Source organism: Mirounga leonina, unplaced genomic scaffold (assembly GCF_011800145.1).
Source record: "Mirounga leonina isolate KUSES-001 unplaced genomic scaffold, KU_Mleo_1.0 Mir_173, whole genome shotgun sequence".
In the NCBI taxonomy this organism is placed as follows: Eukaryota; Metazoa; Chordata; class Mammalia; order Carnivora; family Phocidae; genus Mirounga; species Mirounga leonina.
In genome coordinates, this window is record NW_023270447.1 from 39823332 (window position 1) to 39846303 (window position 22972).

A 22972-nucleotide genomic window follows, 5' to 3' on the forward strand; every position below is an offset into this window, starting at 1 on the left:
CTATTTCATTATTTGTCTATTTATCATAAATACCATACCACATTAATTTATGTAGCTTAAAATAACCATTGAATTTGGTAGAGCAAGTCTTCCAACTTTGTTCTCCAAGAATATCATGGATATTTTCTATTTTCCACTATGTTTTTTTTCTCTGACCCTTTGGTTATTTAGAAGTATATGTCTCCACTCAAAATATTTGAGGTTTTTCTTTTCTTTTCTTTTCTTTTCTTTTCTTTTCTTTTTTTAAAGATTTTATTTATTTGTCAGAGAGAGCAAGCACAAGCAGGGAGAGCAGCAGGCAGAGGGAGAAGCAGGCTTCCCGCTGAGCAGGGAGCCTGATGGGGGACTCGATCCCAGGATCCTTGGATCATGACCTGAGCTGAAGGCAGGCACTTAACCGACTGAGCCATCTAGGCATCCCTATTTGCAGCTTTTCTAATTATCTTTTGACTATAGCTTTTTAGCACAATTACATGGTTGTTTGAGGATACACTCCATATGGTATCAGTCCTATGTAATTAGTTAATGTGTGTTATCACTCAATATATGGTTAATTGTTGTAAATGCTCTGTATGTGCTTGAAAATAATGTATATCCTACAGTAGTTGACTACACTGTTCTGTATATGTCTTTTAGGTCAAATTTGTTCCCTATATTTTTCAACTTTTTCATATCCTTATTGATTTTTCTGTTTGCTCCTCTGTCAGTTAGTGAGAAATTTCAGACTTGTATTTTTCCTTGTAGCGTCAAATTTTGCTTTATACATTTTTCATATAGTTTAGGCAATGTTATCAATTACATAAAATTTAAAATTATTATGTTTCTAGTGAATTGAACCCTTTTTCATTGTAAAGCGATTTGTCTTACTATCCAATATTACTGTAGTTGCCAGCTTTCTTTTGGCTACCATTACATGGTATATCTTTTTCCATCATTTTATTATCTTCTTATAACATTGTAATCTAGATTTATTTCTTGTAAATATCATAATATTAAATTTAAAAATCTACTGTGGTAATCTTTGTCTTTGAAATGAAATGGAACACTTAGTCCATTTATACTTAATGTAATTACAGTAATGTAATTACAGTAATGTAATTACTGTAATTACTTAATGTAATTAATGTAATTACTTTAGATTTAATTTTACCATCTTATTTTGTTCTTTATTTGCCCTTTTAATTCTATACTTTTTTCCCTATCTTCTCATGTTTTCTCTAGGATTGAATTTCTTAAGTTTCACTTTTCCCCTTTATTAATTTGGGAGTTATATACTCTGTTTCTATTCTTTTTTAAATTTTTAAAATTTTATTATTTTTTAATTTTTATTTATTTATTTATTTTTATTTTTTTAAAAGATTTTATTTATTTGTTGGAGAGAGAGAGAGTACAAGCAGGGGGATCAGAAGGCAGAGGGAGAAGCAGGCTCCCCACTGAGCGTGGAGCCCAATGCAGGACTCGATCCCAGGATCCTGGGATCATGACCTGAACCGAAGGCAGTTGCCCAACTGACTGAACCACCCAGGCGTCCCGATTATTATTATTTTTAAATTATGTTCAGTTAGCCAGCATATAGTAAATGATTACCCTATGCAACCTTTTAAAATCTAGTATTACCCTCATTCTGGACAATAAAAGGATCTTATAACACTTCAATTATTTTACTGACATCTGACTTTGTAGGTTATTGTTAAAATCCAGAGTCTTATCTGAATACTATCTTAATCAGACATTGGTGAGACTCAAGGTATGATTCCTCCTGATGCAAAATTCTTTGCTAAGAAATTTCAGCTAAATATCCAGTTTCACCACTCCTAAGTTCTACCTTTCACAAAACACTAGAATGCAAACATAATTCAGCCAAGTTCTTTGTCCCTTTATAATGAGGAAAGCCTTTTCTCCATTGTTTAACAATATTTTTCTAATTCCTATGAGACCTCATCAGAATAGCTTTTACCATCCATATGTCTATCAACATTTCTGTACATGATTATGTATTCTCTAAGAAGATGGAAAAATCTTAGAGAATTCTCATCAGAATCCCCTTTAAAATCCCTTCATGGAAATACTGGGCTTTTCTACTATGTACCTCAAAACTCTTCCAGCTTCTACTCATTACCCAGTTCCAAAGCCACTTCCCTATTTTTTTGTTACAGCAGCACCCCATTTCTCAGTGCCAATTTCTCTCTTAGTCAGTTTGGGCTGCTCTAACAAATTACTATAGATTGGGTGGTTTAAACCACAAATATTTATTTTTCACAATTCTGGAGGCTGGAAGATTGAGATCAGGGTGCCAGTATGGTTAGGTTCTGGCTAGAGTGCTCTACCTGGTTTGCAGACAGCTGTTTTCTTGCCTGTATCCTTACATGGTGGAGAGAGAGATTATCTCTTTCATGTCTTTTCTTGGAAGGGCATTAATCCCATCACAGGGACTTCACTCACATTACCTCATCTAACCTCATTACCTCCCAAAGGCCTCACCTCCAAATACCATCACACTGAGGATTAGAGCTTCAACATATAAATTTTGGGAGGAACACATTCAGTCCACAGCAACTACCCTATCTAAATTATACCTCCCTCTGTTGTTCTTCCTCACCAAAATCTATTTATTTCTATCATAGCATGTATCTTAATTTGTAATTATTCACTCCTTTGTCTTACTTGTTTATTTTGTCTATTACCCATTAAAATGTATGCATCATTGGGCAGGAATCAGAATTACAGAGTCCAACACCAGTGCTTGGCATATAATAGATGATCAATAAAAAATTGTTGATTGAATGAATGCCAGATACTATTAAGTTTTTAAATCTATTATCTCATTTAATCCTCACAGCATTTCTCTGAGGTAAGCGCCATTATTTCCCCTTAACTGATGAGAAAACTAAGGCTCACAGAAGTTAAATAACTTAAACTAAGGCTACAGGACTTACAGAAAAAACATAGATTTTGGTCCCAGGCTATCTAAATCCAAAGTCTATGCTTGACCTGACACCATACCTACCTTAAGAAAATCCATTAGAGGGTAATCCAGATTAATAAATAATTAGAGTTTGGGGGTGGATTCAGGTTGAGGGGAATATTTCTCTCTTCAAAGGAATAATGAATGAAATTATTGTGATTCCATTTTATTTAGAAATCCATTTTTTTCCTGAAGATACCACTTTGTTGCGTGTTCTGAGGTCATAGTTCTGACCCCCCCATAATTTCTGATAAGTAGCCAGAAATAATAATCACAAGTTGTATTCTGTTAATAGAAACTCACTTTTAAAGCAAATTAGAATATATTTAGCTCTGAAAATACACATGTAATGCATTCGTAAGCACCTAAGTTTATCAAATTACATTTCCAAAAAGTTTACTAGAAGTAGAGAAAATGGTTTATTGATAGATTAGAAGTAGTCTAATAGTATGGAAATATCATTTATGTTTGGATTTGTTTCTTTAGAGCCCTTGAAAGAAAATCTGAAATCAAGATCTTTTAGACCTTTTCTTTATCTTAAGGATACAGCTGAGGTAGGTTTAATTTGTCCATTTAACAATTACTTGGTAGAAATTCAGATTAGCGCCGACAATTTTATGTATACTTCTGTAAGTCCCAAATTCAAATGTATTTTAGGATTCAAAAATGTAAAATTTTAAAGTGATTTCATCTTTGATATTACTAAAACTTTATGTACAGGGATAATACAGAAAATAATATATTATTTGCTTGACGGTCCATACAGCAGAAATTATTTATCAAATATGATAAGGCATAACAGTTACCATAAAGTCAGTTAAAACAGGACATCATAAAAAACTCTACATGCATAACTTAAATATTTAATTTTAATTTAAAATATGAAAATATGCATCCATTTGTAATCTTTTCATGTGTAGCCAAGACCATTTTTTTTGAGCATGCTATGGTTATTTAAATTATATAATTACATTTAACAATTACCATAAACAGGTTTGGGACCAACAATACAGACTCTTTTTTTTTTATTGAAGTATAATTGATGTATTGAAGTGTAATACACAATGTTACATTAGCTTTAGCTGTACAACATAGTGATTTGACCATAGTATTGACTCTTGATAACCATTTGAGCAGAGGTTCATGGGCATCCTGGAAAGTAGTTGGCTAACCTTGAGCATTGAGCATGCCTTGGATATTATTCATTAAGTTTTATCTACAAAGAGAAGTTATCCAGAGAATCAGCAAGGGAAAGTCATTTAAGAGTTTCTTAGGTATTAATTTATTTATTATTAACCCTGATTATTGCTAACATGGAGAGTGAAACATAAAGAAATACATACTTTGGACCATAATTAAGGACATTATAATTTTTGTTGCAGATTGCTGCCTTTTATAATTTTTAAGAAGATTTACAGCATCCACTGTCTGGACTATTTTATCCTCAACTACATGTTTTGTTTAGGTTCATTTTTAATAAAAATCTTCCAAGAAATATATATTGTAACATCACAAGTTTACTCATAATACTAAATTTATTAGCATCTTTTAGAAAACATGCAACATTTTAATTTTTAAAAATAAATTGAAATATTCATATGAATTTAAAAAATTAAATAATACAGAAAAGCTAATAAGAACACAAAGCACTTGCATCCCATACTTTTTGTTCTAATTTCCCCTTTTCAAAGGTAACCACGTTTAACTTTTAGGGGGGTTTTAATTTCTCTTATGATTCACCTTATAATTTTAAAGAATGAGCTTCTACAACTATTTTTTATTTATCTACTTTAAATATTATCTACTGAATAATCAGTAAGACATACTTGAAATAGCTTATTTACACTGCTCTACATTTCACTTCTCTCCGTTTTTTTCTTCTGAATCTTTGATAGTTACCTTTTTGCTTTTTCTATTAACTTTTGTATCTATAAATAAAATATCTAAAAATTTTTTCTTTTGTATCAACTTTAATCACTAACTCCTGATTCCCCTTTAAATAAGATGACGATTTTAGCAGTCCTATTCTTTTCTCCTACTCTCCTCCACATCTTCTTCCCCAAGTCAAGTATGTCTTTACTTTTACATTATTGAGGTCAATGATTATATTCAACTTTGCAACTCTGATTAAGCCTTCGTGTTTTGTCTATAGCTTAATTCTAAAACTCAAAACTATAAATAATATCTATGTTACTATGACATTGTAAATAACCATCAGAGTAGAACAACATAATGTGCTAGGATTACAGTTCTTCTCAATGGCTAAAATGTAAAAACAAAGGCTCCCTTTTCTTATTCTCCATCAGTTACTCAAAAAGTAATGCTATATGTTAGTCTGCCTCATATTGAGACCTTGACTTTCCTGTACACTTTTGAATTTTTTTCTGAATATTCTAGTTGCCTTCCTTTTTTTCTTGTGGAGAATAATAATAGCAAACATCTATATAGTACTTATAGTACTTCTATAGTATATAAATGCATATATATATGTATGTGTGTATTTATGTGTGTGTCTATAATTTACATCCCCAACAACTCAATGAAGTAAGTACTATTTTTATTCCTATTTTATAGATGAGAAAAAAGAGGTACAAAGAAGATCAGTAATTTGGCTGAGATCAAATTAAAAATAACAGAGTTAGGAAAAACCTAACAGTCTGATACATGCTCTTTTACCTCTAAGATACGCAACCTCTGAAAAAGAAGCATGTAACTTTCTCATTATATGTGGATATGGTCAAGCTTCCTTATTGGTTCTCTATTGAGTAGAATCCATTCCAGTCTTCTTGGAGGAATTGTTCATTGGAGCTCAGTGACTTTTTATTCTAAATTTGACCCATTACTTTTAAGCCTGCTCTGCAGTTGTCAGAGTCATTCCATTCCTGGGTTAGTTGCCAGATTCTAATACTCCATGTCTTACTTCTTGGATTTCATCTTTATTTTCCTAGAATATGTCTTCAAGAAACTTCCCTAGAAATGGCATGTATTTATTTTTCCCATGTATATGAATGATAGTTGAGCTGAGTAGCATTATATCTTTAAAATCATTTTTCTCCCTAAACTTTGATGACATTGCTCCATTGTCCTATGCCATTCAATGGTACTAATGAAAAGTTCTCAGTCTTCTGTAAGTGATCTTACCTTTTTCTCTGGAAACTTCTAGGATCTCCTCTTTATTAATGTTGTTTTGTGATGTTTTGAGGATATGTATGAATGTGGTAATTTTACTTCAATTCATCCTGTTCAGTGTTCAACAGACTCCACCGTAAAGTCAAATATCTTTCTTTAGGTTTTAAAAAATGTCTTTTATTTCTTTTCCAATGTCCTTTCCACTATTTTCTGTTCTCTAATGGTCAGATATAGATTTCTTCAACTAATCCTCTATATTGCTATTCTCTATTTTTTTTTTGTCTCTGAAAATTTGTCCTTTATTCTGGTCTTTTTACTTCATTTTGGTTCGGTAATGACATTTTAAATTTCTTTCTTGTTCTTAGTTGTTTTTTTCTTTTCATAGCCTCCTGTTATATTTGTTCTCAGCATTTTCTGAAGATATTAGAGTTCATTTTCTTAAGTTATTTTCTGTTTCTTGAATTATTTCTTTTCTGGTGTCAGTGTTCCTTTTGTTTATCATGATAGATATTTTTAAAGTTATTGATTTTTATTACATCTGATAAATCTTCATTTGTTCATATTTAAGAATGAAGATATGGGTTAATCTTTCTATGAAACTGCCATTAATTTTATAAATAAGTATCTCTCTAGAATTGAGAGCCAACTCTTCTGTGTATACATCAGAATTCTCAACCAGCTAGCTTTACTTTAGCGTAAGAGGGCAGAGAGCAGGTTTATTTGACTGGTAGTCTGTCTTTCGGATGCTAACATGAAGAGAGTTTCACTCTGGAAACCAAACTCACATTAGCAGTAAGTTTATCAGAAGAAGAGCACTTATTTTATCCTGGGATTAATTAAATAAAATTTCCTGTAACTTTGTATGTGGGCTAGGGTAAGTGGGAAATGGGGGAAGTGACAACTGATTCAGAAATTCCATAGAATTTCAGTTAACCTGCCTCTTTACAACTTTTGTTTTCATTCTCACCCTAAATATCTGCCAACTCTAAGCCTGGAGTTTCATCGGAAAATTATTTTAATAGCTGCAAGATTTAAAATACAATTGATAAATCCAATAACCATCATTGATAAAACTACAGAAAATACTTGTTTAATATGATAAAGAATATCAGCATAATTTAAAAAATTATACCTTATATATAAAACCAATAACCAATTTCATAATTAATGATAGTCTATGGCATGGCAAGAGTGACACTTATCACTATTATTATTTATAAATAATATTGTATTGTTGCAATGCAAGTATTGAGCAATGCAATAGGAAAAGATAATGGAAATAGTAAAAGTTCTGGAGAATTCTGATGCAGTATGGCTGAGTAAGCTCCTATTATACCACACTGTCTCAATGACTATAAACTCTATACAAGATATTCAGAACACACACACACACACACACACAAATTACCTGAAGACCCTAGAGAGTAAACAAAAGAAGGTGACAAAGAAAAGGCATAGAAACTTGTAATAACTGACTTGCATTGAGCAAAGTTGCTATTTTTATGGCTTTTAGCTTGAAGGGTGGATGAAGTTGGCACTGCATGGGGCATCTAAAACTCCAACAGAAAACTTATGTATTTTTCTAGCCAAAAGAATCAGAGAGCAATGTTCAGGGCAACCCAAGCTTCTAGAAATTGAGGAGGGACAAATAGAAGAGAGCCAAAGATGGTAGCCCCTATCCAAGTCTCTCACTAACCCCTGAACCATGCATGTTTAGGGAGACTGCAAGGAGCCCAGCTAAGGATACAACAACTGAACTGAAATTTGAGCTGTTGCTCCAGCGACAGAGTGTATTTTGAACCTGATCAAGTTCATTGTTAAAATAAAAACATCAATAATCTTTGTAGGGATAGAGTAGATTCACCAAAGTCTCCTTCTACATTAGAGCCAATCTGAGCCAATCTAGGAAAAGCTAGATCACTTTTTCCAGTTCTCCCCTTTTACTCAGAGGTATTCTGCTGTATCTATGTGTGAGTAAAGTTTCTGTGTAAACTAAGAGGGCTTTTTTTTTGGCTCAGTATTTGAACTTTAGACTTTCCCTGCATTTGGAGAAATAAATTTTATATATGAATATAATGGAGACAAAGAAAATAAAAGTTAGCAAAAAGTGTGAACATAGTCCAAATTTTTAATTTCTGTAGATTTGTTTCCTCCTCTATAAAGTGTTATTAACATCCATATCATAGGGGGTTTTTTGAGGATTAAGTAAACATTATATTTAGAAGTATTTAAAGAACTAGACAGCTGTTAGTTATCATAATTAGATATGCCAAATATGAATAATCAAATTTAAATTATTTATCAATATACCTGGAAAGGAATAATTTCTAAGATAGTTTTCCATTTTTCCTGATGTTCAGGTGAAGAATGCTAACCCTTTGCATGATTTATATTTATATCCACAGAATACACAACCATGTAGAAGAACACTGGGTCCTACCATCATTTCTCCTGCACCCAGGATTCAATCCAATGCTTACAGGAAGGAAAAAGACTCTACTTTATTTGCAGGTATATATTTTGCGTTTTTATATTGAAATAGCTGAAAATTAACTGTATCTAACTTTAAGATACAAGCTTTAAGAAAATCTTTAATCAAAGAATATCAGCATCTGATCATATCACCACATTATTTCTCTACTTAATAACATCTGAATAATCTCTATTACAAAAATGGTAAAATCTAGATTCCTTAGTATGGTATATAAGATTTTTTCAGTCTTCTATTCTGTCTCTTTATCCTTACTGATTCTAGTCACAATCTGTTCCAACTGTTGTGTAACTTGATCCATTCTGGTCTCTATGCTCAGGACATACTTCTCCACCTGATAGATGCTTATTCATCTTGAATATTTGGGACATTTACAGCTGTATTTAAAATAAAATCTGACTATATATGGCTCAAACAACAAAGATATTTATTTATTATTAATTAATTAATTTTAAATATTTTATTTATTTATTTGACAGAGAGAGGGAAAGAAAGAACAAGCAGGGGGAGTGGGAGAGGGAGAAGCAGACTCCCCACTGAGCAGGGAGCCCGATGTGGGGCTTGATCTCAGGACCCTGGGATCATGACCGGAGCCAAAGGCAGATGCTTAAACGACTGAGCTACCCAGGTGCCCCAAAGATATCTATAATCTCAAATAACAAGAAGTCTATCAGTAAGGCAGCTCCAGGCTTGGTTAATTCAGGGGCTCGATGAGATATATCCAGACCCTCCATTGTTCCTCAAGTTTCTTTAAAAAGTAGTCTGTCCTCCTAGCCCTACCTTACAGTTTGGTGCCTACTATTCAAGATAACTTGTATGAGTAACAACATATAAGACCAATAACCAATTTCATAATTAATGATAGTCTATGGCATGGCAAGAGTGACACTTGTCACTATTATTATTTATAAATAATATTGTATTGTTGGAATGCAAGTATTGAGCAATGCAATAGGAAAATGCCCCCCAAGCACTCCAGCAGACCTCCCCTGCTGTCTCCTTGGCTAGAATAGCTTAATGCACCCTTATCTCAACCAATAAATCATTATCAGCTTAGATAAGTTTTTCCAACTTTTAACATGATACATATAAGATATACAATAATATAGAGTAATATATTAATAATTAATAATATAATATATAAATGTTATATATTATATATAGTCATATATAGTATATGATATATAGAGAAAGCAGAAGATTCAGCTTCATGTGTCCTAATTGTCTTTTTCTGTTAGCTGAACTTGATTGTAGTGTTTTAGTGTTTTGTACAATTATTACTAAGGACACATGTAATACACTGTATTCTATTTCACTTTTTAAAATGTTGGTCAAAAGATGCTAAATTAGGGCGCCTGGGTGGCTCAGTTGGTTAAGTGACTGCCTTCGGCTCAGGTCATGATCCTGGAGTCCCGGGATCGAGTCCCACATCGGGCTCCCTCCTCGGCGGGGAGCCTGCTTCTCCCTCTGACCCTCCCCCCTCTCATGTGCTCTCTCATTCTCTCTCTCTCAAATAAATAAATAAAATCTTAAAAAAAAAAGATGCTAAATTAAGTTTGTGTCTAAATTGATGTGTTATAGCTCACATTTTGAAAAGCACAGGCTGAGATCATTTAAAGATTCACTTCCTTGAGTTAGGAAGGAGCCCAGCCTCCCATGAAAGACATAGTTGTTTGGAGAAAGATGAATAAAATCAGAGTTCTATTAGTATAAAAGGGGGAAAATGGACAAGAACTCTTTTAACCACATTATTTTCCTCTGCAGTGGTTCCTAATAGCAGGCTGTTCTACTCATTCAGCAAAGCAAATTTCCCTTTATAAAATTTCTTGAGTCTCTCTACCGAAGAAGCATTATAGTTCTTTTATCAAAGTCCCAAATTAAGACTTCTGGGAAGTTTGGCAACAAAAATACAAATTTATCCTGGCCAAAGTGAATAACAAAAAGAAGAAAAATTCATTAAATTGAAACTAAGACATTTTATCCTAAACTCAAAGAAAATCTGCTACCTATTACAAAATGAAATAGTTTGAAAGAAGATTCCAGAAGTTGATTCACAATTCCATTTCCTAAAAGAAAGGAAGAGTATTTAAAAAGCCAGTAGAAGATATTCTGAAAATACTTCTATTAACCACTACCTCCTCACCCTCCCACCCCACCACACACTCAAAGAAAAGGGGATTGTTATTAGTGATGTATCACAGAAAGATGTAAAACCTCCCCTTTGGGATCCCTTTCCTCTTTGCAAGTCAACAGCAGTCCAAATCTGTATTAGCAGTGTTTTGAGAGAAATGTAATGATCATACCTAGCCCTTTCTTTCTTAGGCTTCCCAATATTGCTTCGGATGTACTCAGTTAGGGGGAAAACCTCCTAACTTAGAAGAGCTAGGTCTTGAAAGGAGGGTTGACAACAGAACAGACAAGATATAATTTCCTAGGAATCATCTTTCCAAGTATGAATAAGAGCCACAAGGGCAACTGTGTAAAGAAAAAATATATGACTCCATCAAACAGCCCAAGAGCTATGAGGCCTTTCTTTGACTAAATGCCTCCTCAAACTTGCTTATCCCAAGAGAGAGGACTCTAACCCATGTGGCACTTCACACATAGATGGACAGAGTACCCACCACCATCACCACCTCATTAGAGTCATGAAGAGGTTTCACAGAACATATAGTGCACAGAAACAAATTTCCCCATAATGTTTCAGGGCTCCAGCTCCCTCACCAGCTTGTTCAGGCAGCTGAATGCCTGAACTCATAACATAAGGTAACATCTGGATTTGCCTATTAATTTCTAAGGGGAGAATTTAACAGTATCTAGATAAACAGGGAGAGTGTCCAAAGATTTTCCTCTATTATTTTTGGACTAGTCTCAAGCCTGGATTTAAGTGTCCTGATTCAAAGGTGAGTAGATGGAAAAACAAGAACATGGGGCTTTTTAAATCTCTTGTAGCAAATAAAGGAGATACTTTAAAAGATAGCTAATGGTCACATTCTGATGGAAATTGTACCCTGTGAAACAGGAAGAAATTTAGACAATAATTGTTTCATATGCTCAAGAGATTAAAGAAAATGAGGATTCTGTGAAACAAGATTCAAAGATATAAAAGATAATTGCCAAAAATGAAATGGTGCTGTCAGAGCTAAAAATATTTTTAAGATAATACACAACCTAAAATTATATTAAAGTAGCAAAGAGGAGAATAAACACTGGAGTAAACCAAATCAAAGGTCTGAATGGCAGGTTTAGGAAAATCACATAGAATGCAATGTGAAAGGACAGAACTATGACTGGATTAGACAAGATAATATAATGAGGGAAAAAAACAGGTATCCAAACCTGAGATAACCAGTGTGTTTGAAAGAGAGAACAGAACAAATTGAATAAACTTGCTGAAAAAGAGCATAGGAAAACTATCTTGGAATAATAGAAGTACTCAATATCTTGATTTTGTTGATGCTTATATGAGTATATATATGTCAGAATTTATCTAACTATACATGTAAAATGCATGCATTTAATTGTGTGCAAATTATACTTCCATAAGTTAAGTTAAAAAGAAAGCAAAAGACTAACACTGCAAAAGTCTAAAACACCAAAAACAAAATAATTTAGGGGCTCCTGGGTGGCTCAGTCGGTTAGGTGTCTGACTCTTGGTTTTGGCTCAGATCATGATCTCAGAGTCATAGGATCCAGCCTTGTGTAGGGCTCTGAACTCAGCACAGACTCTGCTTGAGGTTCTCTCTCTCTCCCTCTGCGCCTCCCCCCTCTTGCACTCTTGTGTGTTCTCTTTCTCTAAATAAAATTTTAAAAAATAATTTATATCTAAAATAATCTGAAGAAAATAATTTAATAATAATCTAAAACAATCTGAGAAAAGAGTTTGTATAAATGCAATAAATATTAATGTTTCATTTAAAATACAAAATAAGGTTAGTTTTAAAGTCAATGACAATCAAATACATAACATACTTTATCAAATTCTGCTCTTCTCTCTGTGCATTCCTAGTGAATTCCTTGGCGTTTTCTTCCAGCTCACTAATTCTCGCTTTGGCTATGTAATCTAGAGATATAGAATTTATTTTCAAGATTTCCAGGTTTTTTTATATTGACTTTTTTGTTCTTACTTCAGCCTGTTTTCATCTCACAATATCTGTTTTTTTATATGAATTTTTTTCATTTATGTTTTTGAAGTTCCTAAACATACCATGTTTTGTCAAGTCTAAGATGTCAACAATGACACTATCAAACTATGACATGATGCTAATATATACCTTAGAATTTTAAAGTTGTTTTTGGATTCTTCTATTTAATTTTATTACTGAATTTATCTTCTGCTTGTTAACTTTGTTGGCTGTCTTTCTTAGCTTTATATTTTTCATATGTTTTAAAATTTTAGAAGTTTCTCTCTTCACTTGCCATTTACTCACTTCACCTTACTCCTTCCTTTCCAGAAGTTTTGAAGTTGCTGCCACTCAGACCTCATGGCCCTCAGGATGAACCAGATTTTAGAGTTGTGAATGTTCCCTCCCCTGCTAGGGAAATACTGCAGATAAGGCAGATCCAGTCATCATGCCCTGAAGTGGTTTAACTTAGTTCCTGGTTACCCAGCTGGCCCTGGGAAGGAGTAATTTTTCACAAACCAGGGAACCTCAACCCAGCCCCTTGTTTCAAGCAGTGGACCTGGTTCTTCCACTTGCCTATCTCATTTCTGTAAATAGCTTCGCTGAGGCTACCCAATCACTGAGGCTAAAACCTAGAAATCATTCTTGATTTCTATATTTCCCATATCCATCCATGAATCAGGATAGTTGGATTAGCCTCCAAAATATAACGTGAAGCCAGCCATTACCCAGCACTCCCTCTGCTACAATCCTTGTCTAATCCATGTCTCATCTAGACCATAGCAATAGCCTTCTAATTGGTCTCTCCATTGCTGCTAGCGCTCTCCACATTCCTCCATACCTCCACAGACTGTCCATCTCAGAGCAGTTAGAGTGATGTTCCTAAAGCATAAATCAAACTTCTTTCTTATTCTGCTTAAAACCCTCTAAATGATCTCTGTTATAACCAGAATAATGTCTTAAGTTTTCTGTATGTCCTATGTGCCTCTATATGATATGGCCCCTGCTACCTGTCTCTCCCAGCTTTCTCCACTCTCCCCTTCATTCACTACACTCCAGTAATATTGGCCTTTCAGTTCCTTCACCATTCCCCCCTGATTTCACAGTGAGAACTTAACACTTGCTATTTCCTTTGCCTAGTAGTCTGTTTGCCCAAAGCTTCACCTGGTTGCCTTTCTTTCTCAGACTTCAATTCAAATATCCCCTCCTGAGAGAAGCCTCTATAGCCACCATAGGTGAGGTGCCATGTTTATTTGTTTTCATAATACTTACAAGTGGTTGAAATTATTTTATGTATTTATTAGTCGGTTTATTTACTTGTTTATTGACTGTTTCCTTTTGCTGGAATAGAGCTTTTGTGGTAAACTGTTATGCTGAAATATTGATCCTTCAGCCTTCAAGACTGCTGGGTTGGCCTTATGTCAGTCTGGCTACAAAGTGTACTTAAGTGTTTATCCCAGTGTACTGTAAAAGAAATATTAAAATGTTTGCCATTGGGGCATCTGGGTGGCTCAGTCGGTTAAGCATCTGCCTTCAGCCCAGGTCATGATCTCGAGGTCCTGGGATTGAGCCTGGAGTCAAGTCAGGCTCCCTGCTCAGTGGGGAGTCTGCTTCTCCCTCTTTATCCCTCTCCCTCTGCCCCCCACCTCTGAACACACTCTATCAAATAAATAAAATCTTTAAGTAAAAATAAAAAATAAAATGTTCACCATGATGTGGAAAATGTTGGGAAGCACTGCACTAGAATACAATAGAATACAAACTACTTCAGGACAAAAGAAAAGTTGAATTTACTGCTAATAGCATATGTGTCTGGGAACACTTCTAAGAAAGTAGGGAAATGCTGGAGTGTCCGCTAAGCATATTTGGAAGAGTTCAACCCTGGACACCTCCTTCATGCCAGATGGCAAGATCTGTTTGACCTCTGCTAACTAACCTCCCTCTTTACCAACAGTGTTTAACCATCTGAAGCTTCCTGCTGGCTAATAATGACTACATGTTGGAAAGATTTGAAAATCTGGGAATGTCTTTCTTCCACAAAAATGTCCAAGACCAGTTTTATGTTTGATTTGTCTTAGCCAAACATTAGATCCTTGACCTCAATCTTTTCCAGTTCTGTCTTGTTCACTTAAGTTCTTACTTTTAAAAAAATAAAAATTCTAACTGAGTAGTTACTACAGATCAAGCACTATACCAGGTGCTTTTCATTGTTATTTTACATTGTAAACTATTTTATACAAGGTATTTTCTAAATGCCATTATATATGTGTCACTTTTATGAAAATTGTTTATAATTTCAGCTCAAACTGTAAAAAACCCTGAGGAATCATTACATTTGTCTGGTCACTTAGAAGACTGTATCAATGAAAGGTAATTTATTTTAATGTTTTCATATTTTATTGTGTTCAATGATGTTTCTAATAGGAAGAGTTCTGCCTTTTATTTTTTAGTAGACCAGAATGGATTTATTCGGGCACATTATTACCATTTAGGACTGTACTACAATCCAACGACTGGTCTAAGAGTGCTCTACTCGTCAGCAGCACCTTCATACCTTGAACTCATGTTCTATCTGCTTCAAGTTCATAGGCAAATGGAAAGAAGGACATGGAAAAATGAATAGAGAGAATACAATTGTGTTTTTCTAGTAGAGACAAGTTTAAATACACTACAATATGGATGTAAGAAAAGTAGCTTTGTGGTTTTGTATAAAGCTCTGATCTTTCTCATTAGATACTCAGATTGAGTAAAATCATGTTAACCCAGCGTGTTTTACACTTTGGAGCAATAATGTACAGCCTCTCTAAATTTATCTCAGTCCTGTTTCTAAGACGGTATCTGAGTATGTGATGAGATGCTCACTGGACTTTTTGACATTGAGGAAAAGGTACTTGAGTAAGTATCTTGGTCAATGCCCTTTTACTGCTGGTTTCATTTCTAGGTGTTCTGTGGCTGCTGACATCTGTGGTTCATGAATATAAGATCTATTCTCTCTGACCTTGGATTGGGTCCACTCTCAGCTCTCATTAGTGTGGTAGAACCCTCTGAGCCTCCGTCATGACCTTCATCTGTCCTTAGACTACCCATACCTCACTCATGCCAGGCCTTTGATATGGGCTACCTCACCCCTGAAATGGCAACCACCTTGGTAAGCCTAGACTCAGTGTCCATGTCCTATGTGAACCAAAGGAAATCTGGAATGAAAACTATATCCTCTTTCGGCCTTTAACTATACCATACCATTGTTAACAAAGCTGGGGCCACCCTATGTTGTCAGGAAGCTGCCTTACAAAGCACTTTTTCCCCCAGAATCTCAACAAAAGATATGGCGAATACCTCTCTACCTTTGGTGGTTGTCCTTACGCTACATAATATATCTCGTCCACACTCAAAAGTCAAAGAGGCATATATATTATTGTATTGCTTCCACCCCTGCTTTTGCCATTTCCCCCACACACAAGGCAGGAAGGAATGGTCTTGTCTTGTGGAAAGTGTATGGCTGAGGATTTGGGGGAAAAGCTGGCAGTGACTTTGAGGGATCGGGGAGACAGACCAGAACTGACAAACTGAAATCAACCCTATCATTATTTATGCTGAACTTGTGCTCATTTTCAGAAGAAAATCTCCCCCACAGATGGATGAATTTAGCACGGAAGAAAACAAAACCATAAAAAATGATCAATTAAGTGAATATTGCTCCGTAAGAAAGAAAAGCTTGCTTCCCTTGTGCTTTGAGGATGAATTGAAAAAGCCAAATGCCAAGATAATCAACATTAGTCCACCAAAGGCAATAACGTCTCACGTGGTAATAATATCTACTATTGTTCAGTAAATATGTGTATAATTGCTACTTGTGGGAATCTTATATTCTAGTGACTGGAATCTTTGATAAATCCTTTTTACTTTTCAGTTTCGCATTACAAAGTGACAACACTTAGATTCTTAATGCTCTTTTTAGAACTGCCACCCCAAAAGTGGGGATTCCTTTGCATCAACTGAAAGTTTTGTGTTTTTCTTTATGAAGAAGGCTTTATCAAATTTTCTTGATTATAAAAGAAATATAAAGCAAAAATGGTATTTTCAAAAGGGGACTGCATGATGTTTCACTTTTCTGTCTATTTTAGCTATTTGAAGCAGAAAATACATGCATTAAAGGCTATTCGGTAGCTCACAGAGTCTCTCGGAAGGCTGGAGAGACAATCTGGCTTGAAAGCTATACAGTCAAGAAAAAAACAAAAAGAAAGCTATACAGTCGGGAGTCACCCAGTTACAACCCCAGACTGCTCCACCGGGACCCATGCTTTTGTTATGGAGTTAATGACTTTGATTCTGGGCAGGAGATACTCTTTTTAAGATCTTTGACACTGCTGCCCTTCAAAGCAGATGTATCTGCTGCCATTCTCACTAGAGTGGTTTTCACAATGCCCAACTTCTGCCAGTGCTTGCCTTCTCTGAACTGAAAACTATCTCAGGTGTATCTGATTGGCAGAGCTTAGGTCACATGCCCTAACCTCAAGGGAGGCTAATAAAGCTAGTTTCTGTCTCTGTTTAAGAGTACGTAGATTTGTAAGGTGGAAAATTCCCAGAGGTGTTGGACAGACCAAAAATATGACAAATCTCCACTACTGTGGCTAAATAGGTAGCATTGACATCCCAGTGGATTGCAAAACTAGATTTGTCATCATCTTTTAGTAATTATAGGCAATAATATACCTTTGTCACTAAGTATGCTGATGTACAATTAGATGATCCTTGGTTTCTTACTTCATTAATTATATTTCTAAAGGAAAGGTAGCAATCATTGACTTAAAGTTTGCAAAGTAAATACTGGTAATATGCATAGTTGACCAGTTTCTTTAAAGTTAATCTTTTTGCCCTATAATGGAAATATGGAAAAGAGTTTAGTGAGTAGCTCCTACATACAAATTTTGCTAGTACTGTGACAAAAATAGTCTATTTTTAAAGTCAATCTATTACTTTGGTTATTTTATTCTGCAAATACATATTGAGTGCTTTTTATGTGCTAAGTAAGGGTTGGAGTACAAGAATAAATATAATATTGTAAAGATACTTTTATATTCTTGGAATTATTTATTGGGATATCCAGACTTTGTAATTTTGGCTTATAATTAGTTATGTCTCTTAAGATCTTTGGCTCAATTCATTTTTTTGGTATGCTTCTTATTTCTGAACGTGGGAACCTAAGAAATGCCACCAACTATCCTATTTTCCAGTGACAACATTGCACACATCTAAGAAATATATTTATTTTGTCATATCTCACTTTATTCAAAAAGGATTCTAGTAGGCCAAAAGTTCAGATTTTACCCCTAATATCTCAGCAGAATATTAAGAGAAGGAAGTGTGTCACATACAAGTACATTTTTTGTGTGTTTGAATACCATTATTGTTCATATTAAAACCGTCTCTGTAGTCATTTTTAGAATATTTTGCCATTTTATTTTCATGTTGAAAAATATATATAGCCTTCTTTTCTCACTAGACTGATGACTAAGTACTCTTTTCTTTAATCCACAGGAACAAAATGACACAAATCCCATAATTTTCCATGAGACTGGATATGTACAAATGTTACTTTTGACAAAAAATAAGCTTCCTTTCCATCCTATAGAAAAGGAAAACATTTACCCATATAAAAGAGCAGATTTTGTTTTAGAAAGAAATTGTGAAATCCTCAAATCTTTAATTAGTGATCAATTTATTATCCCTTCCAAACCTAAAAGAATTATGCCTACAACATGGAAAAGAGATATACAAGCAATATCTTTTGAAGTGGGCCATAGAGTTGTAGAGGGTAAACTAAGAAAGAAAGCTAATAAGCAGACACTTGAAAACTTATCCTGGAGTAAACTGTACAATTTCTCACAGACTTTTTCCAGCCTAACAAAAAAATTTGTTGGCTCCTTTGATAAAAGTGTTATTCAAGAAATGAGTGCTAGACATGGCAACTTTGAAAGAATGTTTTCTACAGTAAAACCAAGGAGCAAATTCAGTGCCTTACCAGTCAAACATTGCTCAAAGCCTTTAAAAAATATACTCAAAGTCCATAAATTAAATAATGTAACACCAATGGATGATTTGTTAAACTAGTCAAATGAAATTTAGACACCTCAAAAAATATTGTTTATACAGCAATATTTAAGTAACAAAAAGCAAATAATGAAGTTCCAAGATCATAGAAGAAATTCTTACCAAAATAATGTTCAAATGGATGGTATAAGAAAGCAAAGCATTGACATTGGAATTACAAGTCAACAGTCATCTGTTCAAGAAAAGCCAACACTTTTAGTAAATAAAAGGACAAAATTAGGAAATAATTATCAACAAGAGGAACTAGTTTATGAATTTTTATGATCTCAATTAGATTCCTCAATCATCAGCATTTCCACAGTTAAGTCTGATTGGGGACCAAGAATGACACAGACTGTTTCTGGTAATTTGCTGTTGGAAGCCAAATAACATCAATAACCTTGCTTAGTAATTGAGTATCAAATAAGACAAATGTACCATTAACTTGATGCATGTGGAATTAATCGTATATCAGCATTTTGGATAATCATTGGAAAATAGTATTACATTAGCAATTCATGCAATTAAAAAGACTGTAAAATTTAAAATAGCTTTTTGTTAGTAGACACTGGAACTTCATTGCTATAGAATGCCTTTTCCAAGTATAACTTTGACTTTTTTCAGAACTGTTAAGTAATTTAAAAGAATAACTTATCCTTAATAAGCTAAAAAAATTTGATAGCAAGTCCTATAGATTACTGAACATTACATATATTATTATATTGCTATTTTACTGTTTATCATTAACCCAAGCAGTATAAAGGCAGAACTCAAATTAGAAACAAGTTGGATTTCAGAAGTTCATTTTTAATCCATTTGTTTATTTATTTTTTAAAAAGATTTTATTTATTTATTTGACAGAGAGAGACACAGCAAAAGAGAGAACACAAGCAGGGGGAGTGGAAGAGGGAGAAGCAGGCTTCCCACTGAGCAGGGAGCCCGATGACAGGGCTCAATCCCAGGACCCTGGGACCATGACCTGAGCCTTAAGGCAGACACTTGACGACTGAGCCACCCAGGTGCCCCTAATCCATTTGTTTAAAGATTTTTTAAAAATCTGAACTGTTAGTATGTGAGGAGAAGTAGGTTTAGTTAGAAGCATTTCCGTTAGGGGAAGGCTTTGGGGGCCTTTGGCAACTTTCAAAGGTGAGGACATAAATTTGTTCAGGTTCCTGTTTCCACTTCAGACTAGAGGTTTTCTTTCCCATGTGCCAAGGCTCCTCTTGGGCACCTCATCCCAAGGAGAGTCAGGTTTTGGCTCTAAAACAGAATGAAAAGGGGAGAACATGGGGGTGGGGGGAGAGTTAGGGACGAGGGGTGCAACTGGAAACTCTAAATGAGGGAAGAGCAAGAGTAAAAGGCTTTAAGATAAGATGATGGGCTCAGGTATGGAGGAGGTGGAGGAGGACCATACAACATTTCCTGGCTCTGTACCTTTCTTCTGGTTACTGAAGGAGATGCAGCAGCAGCTCAAAGTTATGAAGTCATCTTTCTCTTTTCTAGCAAATAGGAATGGATCCTCTCCTTCTCTTGGCTTGCTGTGATCCAGTCTCTTCACCCCCACTCCCACCCCATCCCCCTTTTCCCTCTTCCCTGGCTCACTGCAAAGCAAAACAGTTTCCCTAACTACCCTGCTGGCTCAGAAGATTAAACGCAAACTCTTTTTAATCACCAACAATAAAAATAACAAGAAATAGAAAACGTACCTAATAATATCATAAACAATGACGGTAATTTTTCCCTGATACTCAGTGTAAGATAATGACATGTGGACCTTGGATATGGACATACATGAATAAATATGGGGAAAGAATGTAAACTGTCTGAGCCTCAACCCCAACAATACCTTATTACAGTATTATTATTTTCAGTGTTAAAAAAATAATGTGGAGTCCTGAATACTTAAGTGTAGTAAACATTCATTAAAAATTCCCTTCCTATTTCCACCCTTTCCCCTGCTCTTAACATAACATCTTAAAAGATGCCCTCCCAAAGTCTCTTACTCCAATCTTTTCTAAATTAAATGCTGGACCTAACTACAGTATTTGAACTTTAGCCCAAACTAGATGCAAATTAGAACTAAGGATTTTTGTATTCGTTGTTTTTGGAAGTTTCTGCTGGAACTTGTGAGCTTTATCTTTTAGGAAGGCACTAAGTCAACTTAAAAATTCCATTTGGCTGAGAATTCTCCTTTAAAACAGCTGGACAGCTGGGAGCAGTGGGTTCTGGGAAGGTAGTGACCTACGCTCAGCACCTTTCTCCTCTACTCTCACCTTCCATCTGTCATCTTCTAAGCCAAACAGCTGCTGAGATCGTCAGGCAGTGGGGTGCAAACATAGACATGGTTTCTCTTCTGGTGCTGAGATCTGAGTATGGCCCTGGAGACCGGACTCCGAGTCACAAGGCAGTGATGGAGGTTGTGCTGTGTCCCAAGACCAGCTGGCTGTTGGGAGCTGTGGATTACCTGAGGGGAAGATTATCTTTGGTCTATGTGTTTCTGGTTTCATTGGCCCCAAGAGGCCAGGAAGGAACCACTAAGCCTGTGAGAAAACTGGGAAGTCAGAGACCCGTGAATTTTCCCCCGGAAGCCTCACCAGCGACTATGGTCTGCTTGCTTCTATAGCACCACTCCATCATAGTGGGCAAGATTTTACCTTCATGGTACTGTAGTCACTAAATACTGCAAACACCTGCGCTTCCCTGAGCCAACTAAGAAAATAGCAACCCATCTAAAGGGGTCCTGCAGCAGCCAGTGGCCAGCCAGGCAGGACTGTAAGAGAGAAAAGGACAAAATTATGAAAATTGCCCCAGAGATCTCCTTCAGGGGTGGGGAGGAAGAAGTAAACACAGTAATTCTATAGGATTAGCAGTGAGAAAAATAATTAGAAAAAATAAAGTTGTTTCCTGTTTGCTAAAACCCTGCCAAATCCAACTCTTTCAGTAACCAGCTATAAAATAAACACACAGAGCTGCTAGAGGAGACAAGGAGTGATTTGATAAAAAAAACAATAAGACACTTAAGGAGATTCAAGCACAGCACACTATACACACACACTTGCACACTCACTATATTATTTTCTTTAAGATACTGGTGGGATTTGTTATTACCTTCGAGCATAATCTTGATAGAAGAGTTAATGATTAATTGAATAGAATATATCATAAGACCCCCAAATAAAAGGGGAAATGGGATTAATATGAAAAAACGAGGAAAATGAAAAAAACAAATATAAAATAAATCATAAAAATATTGAAATCAAGTATCATTATGTTTATATAGGTTGAATTTTCCCATTAAAAGACAAGACTTTCAGACTGAGTTTAAAAAATAACACTTAACTATATACTGTTTATAAGAAATATAGTTAAAGCAATAAAGAAATCTTGAAAATAAAGGAGTGGGGAAAGAGATATCAGACCAATGAAATAAAAAGCAGTGGGAGTGGCATTATTAATATCAGATAAACTAAAATTTAGGGTTAAAAACAATAAATAAGACCTTATACCTTATGTAATAATAAAAGCACAATATATGAAAACAGCATCTTTGGTGCTCTATGTACATGCCAAAGAAGAAAGTGGCTTATATTATATAAAGTAAACATTACTGGAAATCCCAGGAGAATGTAATAAAAATAAAACTATAGTGGAAGGCCTCAGTTCATCTCTTTCAGAATTAAACAGATAAAACAAAACAAAAAAGTATGGATGCAGAGTAATTATATAATGCAATTAATAAAGTTGATGTAATGGATATAGACCTCTGTTTCTTTGAAACAGAGGAAAATAGATTTGGGGGTTTGTTCATAGAAAATTGATTTATTGTGGGCTACGCAGAAACACCCAATATTCTTTTTTTAAAATAAATGTAGAGACTTGTAAAAAATAATCCAATAAAGTTAAGAATAAACATAAAGCAAAATCCAAATTTATTTACTATTTGAAAATAAAGAAGGGATGAAGAAGAAATCAAAACTCAAATTGAAAGGTAGAAAATGAAAAGGAAACCATTTCATTCCAAAACATTTTGCACAACAGCAAAAGCTAGTTCAAAAGAAAATGTCAAGTTTTCATTTTTCTCCCCTCCTTTTCCTCCTCCTCCTCCTTCTCCTTCTCTTTTTTCCTGAAAAAGATTTAGTGAAAAGGATCCCAAGGTTCTCATCTCAGGAAAAT

At 34.8% G+C, this 22972-nt stretch overlaps 1 protein-coding gene across 1 annotated transcript in view; it reads left to right on the forward strand.

Moving 5' to 3' along the window:
* Window positions 1-19139, forward strand: part of CUNH1orf141 (chromosome unknown C1orf141 homolog) — a 38210-nt gene extending 19071 nt beyond the window's left edge. Inside the window, exons 4-8 of the mRNA XM_035020150.1 lie at window positions 3452-3519; window positions 8455-8605; window positions 15010-15079; window positions 16325-16514; window positions 18248-19139. Of these exons, the coding sequence (XP_034876041.1) occupies window positions 3452-3519; window positions 8455-8605; window positions 15010-15079; window positions 16325-16514; window positions 18248-18820 (1052 nt within the window). The 3' untranslated portion in view covers window positions 18821-19139. The remainder of the gene's footprint in view (window positions 1-3451; window positions 3520-8454; window positions 8606-15009; window positions 15080-16324; window positions 16515-18247) is intronic.
* The last annotated feature ends 3833 nt before the right edge of the window (window positions 19140-22972 follow it).